At 40.2% G+C, this 19,321-nt stretch overlaps 1 protein-coding gene across 1 annotated transcript in view; it reads left to right on the top strand.

The window, feature by feature from the left end:
- MAP3K9 (mitogen-activated protein kinase kinase kinase 9) overlaps positions 1–17,080 on the top strand; it is a 50,644-nt gene extending 33,564 nt beyond the window's left edge. The window contains exons 4-11 of the mRNA XM_041459970.1: positions 1,101–1,249; positions 4,565–4,740; positions 6,770–7,010; positions 8,108–8,230; positions 8,958–9,111; positions 14,659–14,771; positions 15,440–16,255; positions 16,599–17,080. Coding sequence (XP_041315904.1) covers positions 1,101–1,249; positions 4,565–4,740; positions 6,770–7,010; positions 8,108–8,230; positions 8,958–9,111; positions 14,659–14,771; positions 15,440–16,255; positions 16,599–17,080 — 2,254 coding nt within the window. The remainder of the gene's footprint in view (positions 1–1,100; positions 1,250–4,564; positions 4,741–6,769; positions 7,011–8,107; positions 8,231–8,957; positions 9,112–14,658; positions 14,772–15,439; positions 16,256–16,598) is intronic.
- The last annotated feature ends 2,241 nt before the right edge of the window (positions 17,081–19,321 follow it).

Below are 19,321 nucleotides of genomic sequence, written 5' to 3'. Positions count from 1 at the left end.
GGAGAACTTCATATGTACAATTTATGGACTCTAAGTTTTATTATTGTGATTCAGTAAAAACACATTGGAGCTACTACGGATAATTTAGCTTATTTTGTAAAGAGTGAGAAAGGCAACTGGCAAATGAAAATTTAGTAGGAAAGAAAGAAAGCAAGCAATACCATTTGTGCCTCTGACCATATCTTTAAAACTTTGTGATTTTGCTCATTCCAACAGAAGATGTCAAAGTCAATGAAAGATATGAAATGGCTGCTGTTCAGGATAGTAACTAGACTAGGATTTAGCTAGATGAGGATTTGGGGGTCTGGAAAAATGATGATTTAGGCAGGATGTATGGAAGCCTGTGAAATCATGGACAGCATTGAAGGAGCTAATAGGGAACATATGTTTACTCTTTCTTGTATTGAAAGAATTACAAAGAAGCCAATGAAATTACCAAGTGACAAGCTCAAAACACATACACAGAAGTATTCTTTGGCAATGCATCGTTAAATCTGTGGAGTTCACTACCACAGAATATAATGGATGGTAAATGGGTTCAGAAGAGAGTAAGAGATCAATGGAAGAAAAAACTGTCAGGTCACCAAGGATGAAGAAGCAGTTTCTGTTTCGGATTTCCTAGAATATTCTGAGGTTATGTTTTTCGTCATATACTTTGGGGGAGAACAGTCCTGGAACTATTTCCATAACTTCATAGGTAGTATTTTGTAGAATATCTTAAGATAACAACTTAATTCTGAAGAAGTATTTTTCACTTATTTTTAGAAATCACAAGCCACCAAACAATCTTCGTCATATTGTTGGGTGTTTTGAGAGGTTCTGTTTTGAAACTAAATTAGAAGATTTGTGGTTTTCAGATTGTTCCCAGTTTCAGAGAGAATATTATTTTTCCTAAAAAGTGAAAATGTAATCTTATTTCAGACTTACTTAAAAAAGCAGGTAGAATAGGGCAGATCACCAGCTTGGCATTCATTATAAGCTTGTCCTGCAAACTGCAATTTCTTTAGTATACAAAACTCCCAGGTTCAGGTACCTTGTTGCTTAACAAAGGCTGTGTTAAAGTCAAACACCTATTCTCTTTTTTGTTTCCTTCCCAATAGTTATGGTGTGCTGCTTTGGGAACTGCTGACAGGAGAAGTACCATTCAGAGGAATTGATGGTCTTGCAGTAGCATATGGTGTTGCTATGAATAAGCTTGCCCTTCCAATCCCTTCCACGTGTCCTGAGCCTTTTGCCAAACTCATGGAAGGTAAGCCAGCTGTGGTGTGTGTGGTTTGTGCTGTTTCTAGAGTGCTGTTAAGCATGGCCTCTTTGTGTTGGTTTTCTTACCTCAGAGCACAGATTTCTCCAGTGGCTTTATCCAATGGTGCAGGTTATTGTGGGAGCCAGGCCTGGCTGTAAGTGTGCTGTGACAGTCAGTCTATTACCAGAATAATGAAAGATTTTTTATTAACTGGCTTTGTAGGAAAAGGGGGGCTATTGCTGTTATCTCTTAGCTTGTTTTCTAGTAGTGAGGACTGACCAACACCAAAACTTCACATATTTAGGTCTTGTTTGAAGTCTAATTTGTTTTAAAATTCATAGCTCAAACATCTTGCTAATAGTGTCAGATTGGTTTGAAATGAAAATTTATCCTACTGACATTTCAGGGAGAGGTTTTAAATGTGGCTTTGATATTCCAAAACAACCCATATTTTCAGTCAGAATGATGTGATTTTCTGCTTTGTCTGTGGAGGTAGTTCGTGCCTAAGGTGGGCTACAGAGAGGTGAAAGAAATACAGAAATTAGTCACCAGAGCTGCTCTAGTTATTAAAAAGGGTTGTGTGAGGTCATTTTCAGGTGTTCTTTGTGACCTGGTCTGCTGGCCGTTGAAACAACTTTCATGTCTCTTGAGCTTCAGTTGTTCCTCCCTTCATTTCTCCCTCCCTTTCTCCTGCCCTCTCTTTCTTACCTTCAGTATTTTTGTCAGTGTCCCTATTCCCAGAGATTTGTAGGTGTTTATATGCAATAAACATTTTTATGCCTATCTGTCAGAAAGGAAAACAGATAAAGAGAAATCAAACTTGGTTTATATAGTCTTGGTGACCAAAGAATGAGTCTCAACATAGAATTGTTACTCTGTGGCCTCTGGTGGGGCTTCTAGCCTCAGGAAAGGAATATGAATCATAAAGAAAATGTTTCTGATGGATTTTTTTTTCCTGCTTTTGGAATACTTTTTCATTTCTCTGGTGTTTTCATTGGGTTACAGGCTACCGTTAATTTAAAGTGAAAAATTTCATGTATGTTCTGCTACAAAAGAAATATCCTACTGGACAGTAAACAATAGAGTTGCAGGTAGAGTAGCATAGAGGCAGTGTAAAGTGAAAAACTGCATGTGAAAGAGTGGGTGAAACTACCAGCTCAGTGTTGTGCCAGGTAGTTTATTTTGACATACTTTCCCGAATTTCTTAACTATAAGTGAGGATTTAAAAATCATGCCCTCTATTGGGAAAGTTAGGTAGAGGCATTTGGCCAGTGCCTGAACCCAGCAGCCCAGGGGTGAGCACCCACGTGGCTTTGGAACGCTTGGCTTCTCCGTGTGCAGGGGGAAGATGGGAACAAAAGAACCCAATTACTTTCTGCCCTTTCACCAAAGCTGTGTTTCAAACAGGCTGTTTCCCGTCTCGGGTGAACTCTTCTTCCTCTAGTGCTGCTTTCACTTTTGAATTACTGCCGTGGTGGTCTCACTGAGACAACAAAGCTGAACTTTTGCTCTTCACAGAAAAGTTATATGTTACAACTGTCCTCATTAGTGCAAATAATGGCTGATCTAGGCCTGGGAAAATAAAAGCCACGGGCCACCTGCTAGTTATCCTGTTCACTCATTCATGCATTTGGCTGGCTGCAGCATTTTGTTTTACTTTGGGTCATGTTTGCTTTGCCATGCTTAAAACCTGAGGTAAAGAGACAGGGATTATGGCACTGACAGTCCAGCTGTAACACCCATTGCTACTAATTGGCCAGCAGCAGGGGATCATCAGAGCACTCTTAAACATCCTCAGTTCTCTATTTTGAAAAAAGAAGCAAAATAAAAGCCACAGATACAAATGTATTTATCTATACAGGTTTTGTGAAGTGATTTTTGTTTTTAATTACAGCTGCCCCTTGGTGTACTTCCGTCCACAAAACTGATGAATGAACTTCTTTTAGGACATTACCTAATATTTTTAACAATATTTCCTTTTTTCTCACTTCAAGGTCTAGAAAACTTTTAGAACATTTTTTATGATTCATGTCTTGTGCTGCAGTAATGCTTGTCTTAAGTCCAGTGACCATGTGGAGCAATGCTGTATGATGAGAGAGACCCATGTGTTAGTTACTTCCATTCATTCAGAAAAGCTGTATTCCTTACAAATACATGTGAGTGTGAAGTTTTTGTGTTTGGTTGCTCTGGAATTTTGGCATGCAGGCATCTAGCAGTACTAAAGAGAATAAGGACACCTGCTGAACAAGAACCTGTGTAAGTGCTGGTACAGGACAACATAGAATGAGAATGAGAAAGTGATTTTTTTTTTTCTGCTGGAGTAGAAATGAGGGAGAAGGAAGAGAGAGGACTGAATGAGTGCAAATTTTGTATTCAAAAGTGTTGTTAAATCACATGTTTTGATGTCATGGTTTGGGGAATTGTTTGCAATGGATTGGGGGTTACTTCATATTATTTTCTGTTTCTGTTTTCTGTGTTCAATTCCCATCACTGTAAAACATTGCCTTTTGTAGTGTTGCTCACTGAGCTGCTTTGTGTGGTAAGATGGTTACCTTCGGTTCTGTTTTTAGAGCTCTGTAATTGGCTGAATAATTGCATTGGATTGTAAATGAAAAAGACTTGTTTACATCTGTGGTTTCTCCTAAAAGCAAAAGAAAAATCACTGATTAATTTTCCCTCAAATAATAAAAAAGGACCTGTAAAAATAGGAGAACTCCAAATGCACCATTTGATGTCATTATTTATTTGAATCTCCTATTTTCACACAAGTTATGTCCAGTTTGCTTTGCAGGAAAGGTTTTCCATTCTGAGAAAAGATTCATAATGACTCAGCTCAGTATTAGATTTTGGCATCAGAAAAAACCCTGATAGATATCCTCCTGCAGTATGACTGTTAACTCTGCAGTGTAACTATTATAAAAGAAGTATTTGCAAGAGCCTTGCATAGTATTTCTATATATATGCATCTTAAAGCAAAATATTAAAGGAAATTATTTGTTATTTTTTAAAAATGCTTTGAGGTGTATCCTTCTGTAAAATTAATAAATCCATGTTTTACTTTACATATTATTGCAATAGAACCTAGAGACCTAGGTAGTTAGGTAGTTCAAGATTTTAAGTGTTGTTGGATATTGAACAAGCATGAAAGCATGAATTCCATACTTGACAATAGTCGGTGAAAGTGGGCAGTGGGAAAGCTGGGGTAACACAGGTAGTGTGTATGCCACTCTTAGCCACTGGGGATCAGTAAAGTACTACCTGTCCTCTCAGACCTTCATACTTAGATATGCTTGACAGTTGTTTGTCTTTATTCTGTTCTAGATTGCTGGAACCCTGACCCACACTCACGACCTTCCTTTGCCACTATCCTAGACCATCTTACTGCCATAGAAGAGTCTGGTTTTTTTGAAATGCCCAAAGATTCCTTCCACTCCCTGCAGGAAGACTGGAAACAAGAGATCCAAGAGATGTTTGATCAGCTTAGAGCCAAAGAAAAGGTAAGTAGAGAGTAATGGTCCCTGCTTGTGCTCTCTGGATTGTAATTTCCCCATTTCTTAGTTCAAATGGGGATCACTGTTTTGTGCTTCCCAGAGCTAATTCTGTCTGTGTTTTGCTGGAGTTTATATTAAGTCCCCGAATCGATGGCAGGTTATGATGCACACAAGGGTAGAATCATGAGAAAAATAAATATCCACATCCTCAGCTGCTACTCTTTCTAATATTGTAGTGAGCTTCCATTATACTCTGTGCAAATTGCTGTGATGAGTTGATTGTTTATTGCATTTGATAACTGTTTCACTATTAGCATCTTAATTGAGAAACCCACTGAAAACTATTAACAGGAGATGTAGGAGGGTAGTTTCAGCATATATATACTCTAGTTAACATTGCAGCTTTGTTTCTGCTGGGCTTGTGTTTTCAAGGTTTTGAGCACAACCAAAATGCATGGACTAATAAACATGACTGCTACCAGGGGAAGGGTCCAGTAACTGCTATAACTGAAGTCCATCTGGGCAAATAGCAGGAAACAAAAATGTTAGCAGGAATAACAGGATTGATGACCATCAGCCTTGAAGAGGAGATGTGAAAAAGCTGACAATTTCTTCAAGCATGCTTGCAGAGAGCAGCTTGCTGCATCTAATTTAAGGTCCTTACAGAGACTGTCTTTAGTTATTGGTAAGAAAAACTGCAGCAGAACCAAAATCACTAGTGTAATAATATATTTGTAAGTTCACAGTCTCTTGCCTGAAAGTAAACTCATAATAAGCAGCTGTCTTGATTTGGGCTCAGAGGTTGGGTTTGAGAGGCAGAGAGAGAAGGAAAAGAAGACTTTGGGTGAGAGGAAAGAAGTCAACTTCTACAGGAATACTTAAAATGTTTCTATTCATCTATTTTAGTAGCTTTTGGGAAAAATAAATTACCTGATAGGCATTTCCTTGCTGCTGTTGTCCCATGGTGTGTCTGTGTTGGAAGAGTTTTTGAAAACCAGAAACTTCAACAGACAAACAACTAAAAAGTACTAACTGCACTGCCCTCAGGCTGGGTACTGTATTCCTCTTTAGCAATGGGGAAATAATTTTATATGCCATTCACTTACTGAACTTATTGAAATGTCCCTGTGATGAGCCAGGTAACAATGCCATTATTAAAAATATCTAAACTAAAATGTATTTTATTATCTATCTGATGTTTGAAGGAGTTTTTGCCTTCTGCACTAGAATTGGCCATCTGGAGAGAATTATTCGAAGTGCTGAATTCTTTTGTCCTTGTGGTGGGAGGAGAGGAGCACAGTGGGATTTTGGGATTTCAAGGACAGTTTCAGTTAATTTGTTTTGTCAGCAAGGGATAGATTGAAAGGTTTGCCTTATGTGCCGTTGCCAGGACCATGTTGAGATGGCTTTTGAATATCCCCATAGAGGGAGACTCCACAGCCTCTCTGGGTAACCTGTGCTGGTGCTCAGTAATGCAGTAAAAAAGAGTTCAGTGAGTGTCCCCTGTGTTTCAGTGTGTGCCTGTTGCCTCTTGTTCTGCCACTGGGCACTGCTGAAGAGAGCCTGGCTTTATCTTTTTTCCACCCTTCCTTTGGGTTTTTGTATACACTGGTAAGATACCCCTTCACCCCACCCAAGCCTTCTCTGGGCCAGGATGAACAGTCCCATCTCTCTCAGCCCTTTCTCATAGGAGAGATGCTCCAGTCTCTTAATCACCTTCATGGCCCTTCATTGGACTGTCTCCTGTATATCCATATGTGTCTTGTACTGGAGAGCCTAGAATTTGACACAGGATTTCAGGTGTGGCCTCACAAGTGGTTATGTCTGAATTTTAATACTGGTACGAGGGGCCTTGAATGGCAAGCATTGAAGTCCTTGAGGATTGTTTTTGGCTCTCAGCTGAGCCTTTAACCAGTGGTGTTTGTGGTTCTGTGAGTGCAAGCCATTGTAGCTGTGCCTTAAGAACCAGTAATGTTAGTCTTAACCCACAGGTCACAAGGCAGCTTTTTGTTTCTACATTCTTATCTCCCCGCAGGAGCTGCGCACATGGGAAGAAGAGCTGACTCGTGCTGCTGTTGAACAGAAGAACCATGAGGAGCTGCTACGAAGGCGGGAGCAGGAGCTGGCAGAGCGTGAGATTGACATCCTGGAAAGGGAGCTCAACATCATCATCCACCAGCTGTGTCAGGAGAAGCCTCGGGTCAAGAAACGCATGGGGAAGTTCAAGAGGAGCCGGCTCAAGTTAAAGGATGGCAATCATATCAGCTTGCCTTCAGGTTGGTGGTGTGTTAGGCTGTGCCAGGTGACATGGGAGTAACTTGTAGGTTTGATATTACTGACCCTTATGCACTGGAAAGGATTTGATGTACTTCAGGAAAAACGTGCCTCCGTGGGATCAATAAACTAAATTTAATGCTCTTGTGGCTAGTATTGCCCAAAGTTCCAACATGAAGGCCAGAATTTAGTTTGAAATGCAACGTGTTGGTTAGCTGTTGGCTGTATATAGCTTATTGTAAAAATGTGGTGTTGCAGTTTAACATGTTAATACTCAAAAGAATCAGTTTTTTAAAGGATGTACATAGAAGATGATGCTCAGGAAATATTTTACATAATGCTGCATGAGAAACTATAATTTACTGGATTTTTTTTTAGTGTAAAAAATTACCAAAAATACATTGATAGCTGTGACACTAAATCCCTAGATTGCTAGTTCATATGTGAACTCCTGTTGACACTGAAGCGACTTCTGGAAGAAATGTTAAATATTAGTAAGATGTTGGCAAAGTCACTCTTAAGAGTGAAGATGCTGATATTCAGAAATACTGAATCCTTAGCATTTCTACTGCAGATTCTTTATGGAGATTTAAATTTGTCAAAAAAACAGATGTCTGGGGTTTGTAAATCACCTAGTGCTCATTGTTATATCAGGGATGATGACTTGCACTATATTCTTTGTTTTCTGGGAGACATTGGCTGTTCAGAAGAGAAATTATGATAAAATGTGTATGTTACCTATGCCTTTCTTTAGGTCTGCAAACACCTATTTTTGGTGATGCTTAAGAAAGTGAGAGGTAAGGTGCTAGGATTTATACAGGGGTGTAATTTGGCATGTCACTCAGCACAACGTCTGTGTGTGTATGTGTTTCACACATATACTAAGAAGATACATTTTCAGGGCTGTGAGTGCACATCTTTGTGCTGAATTCTTATTGTGTACAATGAGGAAATAGCAATTAGCTGTAAAACTTCATTTCTACATAAGTTGCACTCTTTGAAAGTTACCATAAATTATTATTTATTTTTTTCTTATATTAAAAAAAAAGATAATTTTGACTGTGTCTTTCTGCCTTTTTTTTTTTCTTTTGCTAAACAGATTTTCAGCATAAATTCACTGTGCAGGCTTCTCCAACGATGGACAAAAGGAAAAGCTTGATCAGTAGCTGCTCCAGCCCTCCTGCAAGTCCTACTATTATTCCCAGACTCAGGGCCATACAGTGTAAGGAGCTCAATGTAGTATTGAATTTGGGAAATGTGCAGTCTGTCAGCGTGGTAAGATGCCAAGATTCCTTATCTAGGACAGGACTGTTAAAGAAAGCACCTAAAATGTTTGCCTTGTGCCTTGCATGTATACATTTGGAGAGAAAAATGGAGTGTCCTAGTGATGGAGGAAGTACCACCTGATTTGGAGCTAAAACCATGCTTACTCAAGTTTGTGAAATACTGCTGTTTCTATAGAAAATATATTCCATAGGTGTACAAGTTAATTTTAAATAATACTAATTTGCAGAGTAGATGTGTAAAACATTGCTGTAGTGTATTAAGTTACTGTTTTAAGGAAATAAGAACAAGGGCACTTTTCATGCAAATAATGTTCCCATATTAACACAGAATTAGGCAGACATACATGTCTTAGAATTATGAAAGTCGTGTTAACTAATGTATAGTGTTTGTACTTGGATATCACAGCACTTGTTCTAAAGAGAAACTGGTGGTGGAATAAAGCTGGTGAGGCTACCTATACTTGAAAGGATTAGGGAATGCTTAATTCGGCATTTGGTTGTTAGATTTGTGTTGATAAACGGTCAGAATTATGGGAAAATCACTTTTGTTACTATTCCTGTTCTGGCCTATGTTTTATTCTTTATGTTGCCGTGGAACCGATTCTTTTAATCTGTGTATCTGTTTTTCCTTCCCATTTTCCGCTATTCTTTCCATTTGTGAAGTGACACCTGCTGAAAGCAGTAAAACGTGGGGACGAAGCTCAGTCCTTCCAAAGGAGGAAGGAGAAGAAGAAGAGAAGAGAGGCCAGAAGAAAAAGGGACGCACCTGGGGACCAAGCTCGCTTTGTCACAAGGAGCTAGGTGCAGGAGAAGAGGGGTAAGAGAGGGCCTGGAGGAAGACTCATTTCTAGGTTCTAAAGGTGATCGTGAGCTGGCTCACAGGATGTTTGCCTATCCACTTGCAAATGCCTTTCTGCTTCCAAACTTCTTTCCTGTGCCAGAGGTGTTAGAGATTCAGAACAGTTTACAAAATTGCATTCAGTTCATTTGCCTAGCAACAGATGTTTCACTGTCTCGTATTACGTTGTTAGGTGTATTTGTAAGCTGTCAAATTTCTTAGCTGTGCAAAATTCTCTGTAATAATTTTTCTCTGTTTTAAGGCTCAGCTTTCTGTAGTTTCATTGTGTTAAATGCTAGTATATAAAAAGTATCTGGTAAAGCCAAGCAGATATCTTCTCTTTAGTCTTTTGAAAAGGACATGTGCCTTGAGTGAATCAGTCCTGACAGTGATTTTTGCAGAAATACAGGTTGTACCTCTGTTTCTGTAGGTTATTGTTCTGTGGTTTCTTTTTTTTTCCTTTGTGTGTGCGAATGATTTATACCAGGACTCCAGTGAATCATTGCTGGAATGCTGCTTTAAACACAGGGCTATTTTGGCCTTCTAAAAGATTTGAATGCTTGGTAATTTTTAGTAATGTTTGAGTGTTTTCCCCCTGATAAATTGATGGTTTGACTCATGCCATGTCTTTTAGCAGGGAAAATAAAATAGCCGGTTATAATCTTTATCTTTACTATTATGTGGTCAGGTGTGAAATGCCTAAAAAATTGATGTTTGCATAGTGCGTCAGTATTATAGTCCCCTGCAAGAGGACCTGGATCTTTTAAAACATGTTCTTTCTCTGAGATACTCAAGACATGTTGGCAGGACAATATGGAGGAAGCTTCTTTTGCTGCTGCCTGTGCTTTACCTGTTCTACAAATGAAGGATAGGATAGCATTCTAAGGAATTGAAAGAGATGTCACACTTTACAATCATTAATTATGTAAAAGGTGGGGAGATCACTGAAGCTGGAAAAAACCTCTTCTACCTTGAAATCACGTTCTTAGAATTCTGGGAATAGACCTCTTCTATTTTCTATTCATTACTAATCAGTGGGAAGCGCTGATTGCTTTTGGGCACAGACAGCTGGAATGGAGTTGCTTGCAAACTGTGGTTGCTCATAAAACTGTCCTGTTCACTCTACAGCTGAGATGTTCTGTAGTACTCAGAGTCTCTCCTAGGGAGACTCGATATGGATATTGCATTTTGCAGAGTGTCTGAAATTTGAGAGTTTTGCTGAGAGGGCAGTATGGCTAACATACAATGAACCACTCCTTGCTGAGCTCATGCCAGACTGCAGACTTTAATTTAAAGGGAGCAGAGTTGCAGTAAATATTAGTGACTCAAAAGATAGTTCTTGATATTTTTTAGTATTTTTAAATTCTTAATTTACACAGGGTAAGGCAATAAAACTTCATTGAATATTTAAGGTTGAGAAAGACATTTAAGATTGAGTCAAACTATTAACCTACACTGCCTTGCTCACCAATAAACCATCTCTCCAAGTGCCACATCCACACATCTTTGGAACATTTCCGGCGATAGTGATTCCACCACTTTCCTGGGCAGCCTGTTCCAATGCCTGACCACCCTTTCAGTGAAGAAATTTCTCCTAATACTTAAGCTAAACCTCTCCTGGTGCAACTTGAGGCCATTTCTCTTGTCCCATGACTTGTTATTTGGGTGAGGAGGCTGACCCCACCTGGCTAGATGCTCCTTTCAGGAAGTTGTAGACAGTGATAAGGACTCCCTAAGCTCCCTTTTCTGCAGGTTAAACAACCCCAGCTCTCTTCAGCTGTGCTTCATGAGAGTGACATTCCCCTTCCCTAGCTCCGTTGCCCTTCTCTGAACATGCTCCAGCTCCTCAGTGTCTTTCTTGTAGTAACGGCCCCAGAACTGAACACAGGATTCAAGGTGTGCCCTCGCTGGCACTGAGTACAGGAGAACAATCACTTTCCTTCCCGGATGCTGTTGGCTTTCTTGGCTACCTGGATGCACTGCTGGCTCATGTTCAACTGCCTGTTGACCAGCATCCCCAGGTCCTTTTCCATCAAGCAGCTTTCCAGCCACTCATCTCCATTGATGGGGACGAGTAACATTGCATGGGGTTGTTGTGTGCGAAGTGCAGAACCCACCACTTCACCTTATTGTACCTTATACAGTTGGTCTCGATTCGTCATCAGTGCAGCCTGTCCAGATCCCTCTGCAGAGCTTCCTGCCCTCCAGCAGATCAACACTTCCACCCAACTCAGTGTCACTGCAAACTGGCCGACGGTGTTCTCAATGCCCTCATCCAGATCATTGATAAAGAGATTAAATAGGGCCAACCCAAATACTGAACCACGGGAGAATTGGGGTAAAGTGGAGAGCTAAACTTAGGATAGAGAAGTCCAGTTCAAGTATTCTCCATAATGCCATTCTGGTAGGAGAAGTGCTGCTGTTACTGCTGCTTATGGGACTTTGTGATCCAGGGAACTTTTATCTTCATAAGTTTTATCACTTTCCATGTATTTTTTGTAGGAGATAATTCCAAGTTTATTCGAGAATAGCATTGTGAGAATTGCAGTGACCTATAATTAATATCAAGTAAAGGCAGTCATGAAAAGATAATACAATGATTATTAACACTTCTCTATCTTTGAACAAAAAGAATATGCGCAGCAGCAGAAGAGTTTTGTAGTGAATTGCTGAGACTGGATGAAGCTTTATGTTGGACTAGTTCTGTGGCAGTTCAGTTGTGATCTTACAGTGTATTCTCAAGGATATACTGTGAAGTTTTAATTGTCTTTAAACTTGGCATTGTTTAGTCACAGGCTTACTATGGCACGGTGATGGTCACCCTGCTTTTCGTTCAGGTTACTAATTTTTCAGAAGGTGATAGTGAATGTAACTTAAAATCTTTTGGCAGTTACATCTTAAAATCTTGAAAACTGAACAGGGGTGAGCCTGGCAACAGCCTTTTTAAAATTCACTGCAATATTGTATTAATGTCTTAACATAGTATTACAGAATGGTATTGAGACACCAGACATGCTGTCTTACAGTTGCAAGGAAGTTTTTTGCAATTTGCTGAGCAAATAAACCTTGTCATCTTATCATTCTCAAAAAGAGGTGCCATTGACTTCCCAGTAGAAAAAGGCAACAGAAAAGTGACTCAGTCAATAATAGAACAAAGTAAGTAACAGCCTTCTGATTAGTTAATCTAAATAGATTACAGGTAAGAAGTCTTTAGGTTCCTGAGTTGTTATGTTGGTGATTGAAATATAGTTTTAGTGCTAGTGCTTTCAAATCATTCCAGTTGCTCTTTCCTTAGGGCAATAGCAGACAATACTGCTCTAGCAGGAACATTCTCTAAGTCGGCATGTTTTGAATTGCTTTCAAATGCACAGCACTGTCTAACTAAAATGATGTGCAGCAATCTTCTGAACAGGTCTTTGAGGTCTGTTTGTAATTTGTGGGGAAAAGAGAAGGAGCAAAAAATAAAAGGAAGGATGAAAATTTTATAACCTTAAGGCAAATGTAGGAGGCCTTGAAATTATTCTGGTAGCTATTTATCTTCCTGTTCACACTGAGCTGCACTTTGATAGTAACAGCAAACATTCAGTTTGTTCTTTGCAAGCGAAGATTGCTCTGAGAAGTCAAAAAGGAGCAAACGAAGTTGAATTTGTGTTTTCCCAGCTCTGTGGAAGTTTCACCTTCCTCAGTAGTTCTCTATCCATATTATAAGAGCTTTGAGATTCAGTTTCAGAGGTTAGCAGTTTCACACTATTAACACGGTTATTTTCACTCACCAGCTTTCCCCTAATATGCATCCCTGTTTATAGTATGTATCCTAGGTAGTCATGTTGCACACCTGGGTAATTCAGATCCAACATGCGTTATTTGGTGTGTTGTGCTACACAGCTGGCTTATACAGCTGTGGGCAGAGTAAATCAGAACAGATGCACACACTGAATGGCATGTGTGTTATAAAACCCTGGGCTGTCTGTCTTGACAAATAGGGCTCAGTGCTGTGCTGTCGATTCGAGATCGCAGGCGGGTACTGCATGTGCCAGGATGGTTAATGAGAATGGACTTGCAATGCAGTTGAGCACTGCACAGGATACTTTTAGTGTAATGTCTATACCACAGTCATCAGCCAAATGATCATGTGCTGGATCAAGTTTAGGTTCTGTGGCCTTGCTATTGCTGCCATATTGTTGACAAGTACAGCAACTCAGCTGGGTAGAGAGCAGAGGAAAAACTCATACCAAGGCAAAAAATTACCCCCATGTAATAAACTTTTGAAATCCTGGAATGGAGGCTGTCTTAGAAATGCAGAGTAATTCTGGTGGAAAATAAGAATCATGAGATGTGACTTACATATGGTTGTATTTCCCTTTCTCTTTAAGGGAATGATGGCAGTGAATTATGTGGCTTACCAAAAAACAATGCAAGTTAGTAACGAAGTTGGAAGAGATCTTTGAGTTTTCTGTTCCTTCAATAACAGATTGATGATTTTGTGTGTCCAGTTGAGATCATTTAGACAATCTTCAGATCTTTTTATTCCTTCCATGTAATTTCTGCCTATCTTCAGTGTGTGTGGCTTTTCACCAACACTGTGATATTTCATGTTGGAGTTTGTGGAGAAAGGCACAAAAATTTTTCCATTTCAAACTATGTTGATAAATGAATAATAATACTTTGAATATTGATGTGTCAGAAAGTTGTTGACATGTCTGATGTCATGAAATTAGTGCAGGATGATGATAAGGAAAACCTATGAATAGAGATCACTAATAAGTTCAGGAGCCTGGTAACATACATTTAGACACAGGCCAAAGTAGGGATTTGGGTTTGGGTTCTTGTCTTGGGCTTTTTTTGTTTATAAGTAAAAGAAACAATGACATGGTTTATAAATTTAGTTACCTTTTCCCCCATAGTTTAGAACTTGTGCTTTTAACTGTACTTCAATACTGTGTTTTCTTTATAAGAAAAATATTGGGGTTTATGACACAGGGACATGGCTTTGTTGTTACAGTGACTTTAGCTTATTATTTTATTTGTCCTAGTGAGTGATGTTTGAATTTCATTGTTCATTTGTGTTTCACATGAAGACATTTTTGGAGGTGTTTTCTCCTGCCCTTGCTGAGCAATTTATTTTTTACCTGCCATGGTAAGATTGATTTCAAAAAGGAATCAAGATTTAAAAAGATTATGCCTTGATTTAAAAAGAAAATTTTTCCTCTGATTTTTGTAGTGGTGCCTTCTATTATTCTGCATTCATAGCTTGCTAGTTACCAGCAGGGGCCTTTTGACTGCCACAGCGTAACACATGAGGAACAGACCTTTTTTTTCTTATTTCCTTTTTTTTTTTTTTTTTTTTCTTTTAAAATGAGTTAAAGATGTCAGAAAATTTCTTGCTGTGGGAGGACTTCAGATCTGTATAGTTGAGATGGATACAAGCATACCCTAAGTAAATCAATAGAGAATATATAAGGGAGGGGAGAATGGAAACTGATTGTGAGCATGGTACATTTTCTCACATCCTTCTACCATTTTCAGTCTGAAAGCTCTGGTGGAGGGATGCAAGCAGTGGTCATCCAGTGCACCAAATCTTGGGAAGATCCAGAGAACTGCACCTGCTTTTCCAGGATTCACCAGCTTAGCAGAGATGGGTAAAAGAATTCCCTGAACTTAGTACTCTCATCCCCACTTCCATTCACATTTCAATGAACCTCTTTCCTGACCTTCAGCTGCTACCTTACAGCAGTGTTTTAATTTTGTTTGGTATCTGTTTTTCTTTTTTCTCTATTCTTTGTCAAGTGTCCACTTTCTCCTTATGGATTTTCTTCTTTTTCACCTCACTGCTTGTGCTTCTCCCTCTGTCAAGCTAACAAGTTTCCGTTAATTCTCCTCTAGCTCCGTGCTGTCTCTCAGCTCCTTCCTGAATAATGATATTTACATGTGCTGCATGCTTACACCTTCACTTGAAAGGAGAAATCCTTAAAATTTTTCTGCCTTTTGCTTCTCACTCACAAACACATAAATTTACTCTAGAAGTTACTGAGTTGTAGGTTGTCTTTGAAACGCTGTTCTGCAATTAATCCCAAGCGGATGAATGCTTCACTGATTTCTTTCACTTTCATAGTGTTTCCAGTTACTTCTCTCAGCCTGTCTTCTTTGGAAACAATAGGCTGTATTTGGGAGTTGATAAATGATGTTTGTGAGGAGAACAGTTGCATCTTCTGAGGAGAATCTTATATTGAAGTGTATTTGTGAGACAATGAAATTTGCCAATGAAAATGTTACATTGACACAAAGTCTATTTTCATTTGCTTTCCAGATGATGAGGACAGTGAATGTTTTAATGGAGAGGGCAAAGTGCACCCTTCACCTGTGCACAATCAGTCATACCTCTGCATCCCATTTCAGAAGAATGAAGAATGGGATGGCCCTTCTAGTGATGCCAATGAGGAGTCCACCCCTGTAAACTCTGCTACCAGTACCCCACAGCTGACACCCACCAACAGCCTCAAACGTAGCGGCTCCCACCACAAGCGATGTGAGATTGCATTGCTTGGCTGTGGAGCAGTGCTGGCTGCTGCAGGCCTGGGTTTTGATCTCTTAGAAGCAGGGAAGTGTCAGCTGCTGATTGAGGAAGAGCCAGAGGTGCCCAAGGAAGAGAAGAAGAAGCGTGACAGCCTTTTTCAGCGAGCTGGACGTCCACGCAGGAGCACTAGTCCACCTTCCCGGAAGATCTTCAGGAAGGATGATCCCCTGTTGTTGCTAGGCGAGCCATCCACATCCCTCACCCTTCTTTCCCTGTCTTCCATTTCCGAATGTAATTCCACCCGGTCCCTGCTGCGCTCAGACAGTGATGAGATTGTGGTTTATGAGATGCCTGTCAGCCCAGTGACAGTCAAGGCTCCCTTGCCAGCCATTACAAACCCACTGGTCAATGTCCAGATCGAGAGGTTCAAACAAGACCCCAACCAGTCCCTGACTCCCACACACGTGACGGTCTCTTCCCACACCCAGCAAAGTGGACACAGGCGCACGCCTTCTGATGGAGCCATCAAAGGGGGTGGATTGGTCGTCAATGGGTGCCCAACCAGTGGATGCCCTTCCAGTAGCTGTTTAACTGGAGCACTGGGAACAGGTAGGTTTTCAGCCATCTTCCTTTTCCTCTTCAGAGTAAAGACAGAATCAATATAATTACTTGTTGCTTATACATTCGTTGAGATGACCAGCCCACAAGAATTGCTTGTGGAGCCTATCTTTACACAAGTAGCTGACAGAATAATGGAGTAATGGTTTTGGTTCCAGCATCTTCACATTGCCATAATCTTGAAGATACAGTGTTTGTAGATTCTGAATGAAGGCTTTCTGCTTTGAGTATGTTTTTGCACTGTATATACAATAAACTAAGATCTGTAGGAACCACTTAGCAATGACAGCTAACATGTTTTTCCCTCTTCTCTTACATTGCCTGTTTTGGATAGGTGTATTAAAAACACCTAGTCCAAGCAGAGATCCCAGTGAGGTCCCTCGTTTGCCAGACCCCAACCTTGTTTTTCCTCCAACCCCAAGACGATGGAATGCACAGCAGGATCCCACACTGGAAAGACCCAAGACACTGGAGTTCCTACCCCGGCCACGTCCTGCAGCCAGTCGGCAGCGGCTTGATCCCTGGTGGTTTGTGTCACCCAGCAATGCCAAGGGTGAATCTTCTGCCAACAGTTCAAGTACTGATACTCCAAGCAATCTTGACTCTTGTTTTGCTAGTAGCAGCAGCACTGTAGAAGAGAGACCTGGACTGCCTGCACTGCTTCCTTTCCAGGTGGGTCCTCCTGCAGAGGAGCGGACACTGTTGGACATGGATGCTGAGGGGCAGAGCCAGGACAGCACCATTCCGCTATGCAGAAGTGAACTTAACACACACAAAGCTGCAGCATATGAACTCAAGCAAGAATTCTGGTCTTAATATGAAACCACTGGGGACAGTGAGCCCCTCTAAATTCAATCCTACTTTTTGCACTGAGAATGCACTTTGAAAACAGATAAGATGGAGGGATGCTACAGAGATCATATGGTGCTGCCTCTGCTGAAGATGTGTTGTCAGCTGCCTGATTTTTGTCTGCATTTGGGTGAAACTTGGCAACTCTGAGCTGCTGACTTTTGCTGTGGGGTTTTCCTGTAGTCTTCCCTACCCTCTTATTGCAGTTTGAATCTGCAATGAGCTGAAATTATCATATCAAAGTCTTTTGTTATTGACCTTGTAGGATTTGGCACTTGGCAGTAAGTATATTGGTATCCTGGTATTAATCAGTATTTTCAAATAATATTCAAATATTACACTACAGCAGACATCACTGTTTGATGTTTTCCCAAGGAATCCAGAACAGAAACAAATAAATATCTGGAGACTACCTTCTCTGAAATACATTCAGATCATTAGACAGGCCTGGGAATCATCATACCCCCACTGAAATAGCAGAAGTAGCTATCTTAAGACTTGTTTGTCCTCTTTTGCTCATGTGATAGTGTAAGGTGGAACAGATGGCAGGGGAAGGGCATGGCATCTCCACTGGTGGAGGTCTTTGAGAGCAGGTGAACCAGACTGTTGGAAACAAGTAGGTGTAGTTGATCCTGGCTTCAGGGTAGGTTGGATGAACTTCAGTGATCTCCTGAGGTCCCTCTCAGCCCTATTTATTTTATGACCCTGTGCTTTCAAGATGAAGGTTTACAGTATAGCTGTTTAGCTTGGTTTGGGTTTTTTTTTTTTTTCAGTCAGTCAATCAGTCTCTTTTCTTCCCACCCTGTTTCTCAGGTTCATAGTCAAGTTGCCTCAGCTTTGGGAGGGGTGTTAGCAGAAACTTTCTTTAAAGATGTGTTGGCTTGCAGAAGGAAGTAAGTTATGTGTTTCCACATCTTCTTCTTTCTATTTTTTCTCCTTTCTTATGCCTTTCAGGAGTGACCCATGAAAAGCAAGATTGTTCTTATGCACACTGGTACTTGTTTAATGCTGTTTTGAAAATGAGGCTTATTAGTAGTTGGATTGTGCAAACAGGAATCAGAACATCTGGATTCTGTTTTATTTTGTCACTGACTCACTGTGTGACCCTGGGCAAATAATGTAACCTCTGTGCCTGAATTTCCCCATCTGTAAATAATAGGAATAATACCTACCTCACAAGGGGAGGGGTTGGGACGTATATAATAGGTATAAAGTCCTTTGAGATCTTTGAGTGAAAGGCACTATAGATATGTAGAACTTTATTCTTGTTCAAATATGTAAACCACTCCTAGATCTGGAGCAAGAACAGACCCCTGTCTGGAAGGAGGAAGTCACACAAATAGGGTGTGCCTATGCTCAGAGTTTTCTGTACAAAGACTTCAAGTGTGTCTGTGCCACTGCAGATATGTCTTACTGGCTGTAATGAGAGCTTCAATCTTCCCCAAATTTGGCATTATATATAAGGGATGTGGCCTTTATGTGAGTGTAATAGGGTAGTCTGCTTTATTGCAGGGTACAGCATGTCTGTTCACTGGTTTTGTACAGATCTGTGCTTGTTTTGCTAATCTGCTGATATTTGGTTGCAAATAAGTCATTTGACAGTGCTGCCAATGCAGTGCTCAGCCTGTTGGGGCAGTCCAGTCCTGCTGTGAAGGCAGTAGAGCCGAATAGTTCCTGCAGCTGTCAGCACAGTGAACTTGTGTGTTTAGATGTTTGTAACCTGATTTTAAAAACCAGCATGTTTGAGGAAGAACTGTATGTAAGGCTTTTTAGTTCTGTGTGAGGACTGAAACCAACATGTTCCCATTAGTCAAGTGCACCTTTTTTTTCAAGGAATTACAGTATGTTTTGTTTTGAAAGGTCACATATTTTTTATTTATGACATTCCATGGAAAATGCTTAATGGCAGAATTACTTTATGCTGCCTATTAAATGCTCCAGAGCTAGCCTTAATGGTGCTACACTAGATGTTGAAGCTGGAGAGACTGTTGACTGTTTAGACAAGGTATTATGATAAGGCAAGATGGGATTCAGATACTTAAAGAAAACATTTCTGACTATTTTGTTAAATTTAGACTTTTGGCATTGATTTCTTAAGCATCCTTTTGCTTTCCATTTCTGAAAACTCAGTTTGTGACCAGACATTAGCAAAAAGGCAAAACTCATGCAACAGATTGTTAATTTTGATTGTGCTATAAATCAACCTTA

This window comes from Pyrgilauda ruficollis, unplaced genomic scaffold, assembly GCF_017590135.1.
Source record: "Pyrgilauda ruficollis isolate IOZ18807 unplaced genomic scaffold, ASM1759013v1 scaffold14, whole genome shotgun sequence".
NCBI lineage: Eukaryota > Metazoa > Chordata > Aves > Passeriformes > Passeridae > Pyrgilauda > Pyrgilauda ruficollis.
This window is presented reverse-complemented; position numbering and strand designations above follow the sequence as displayed.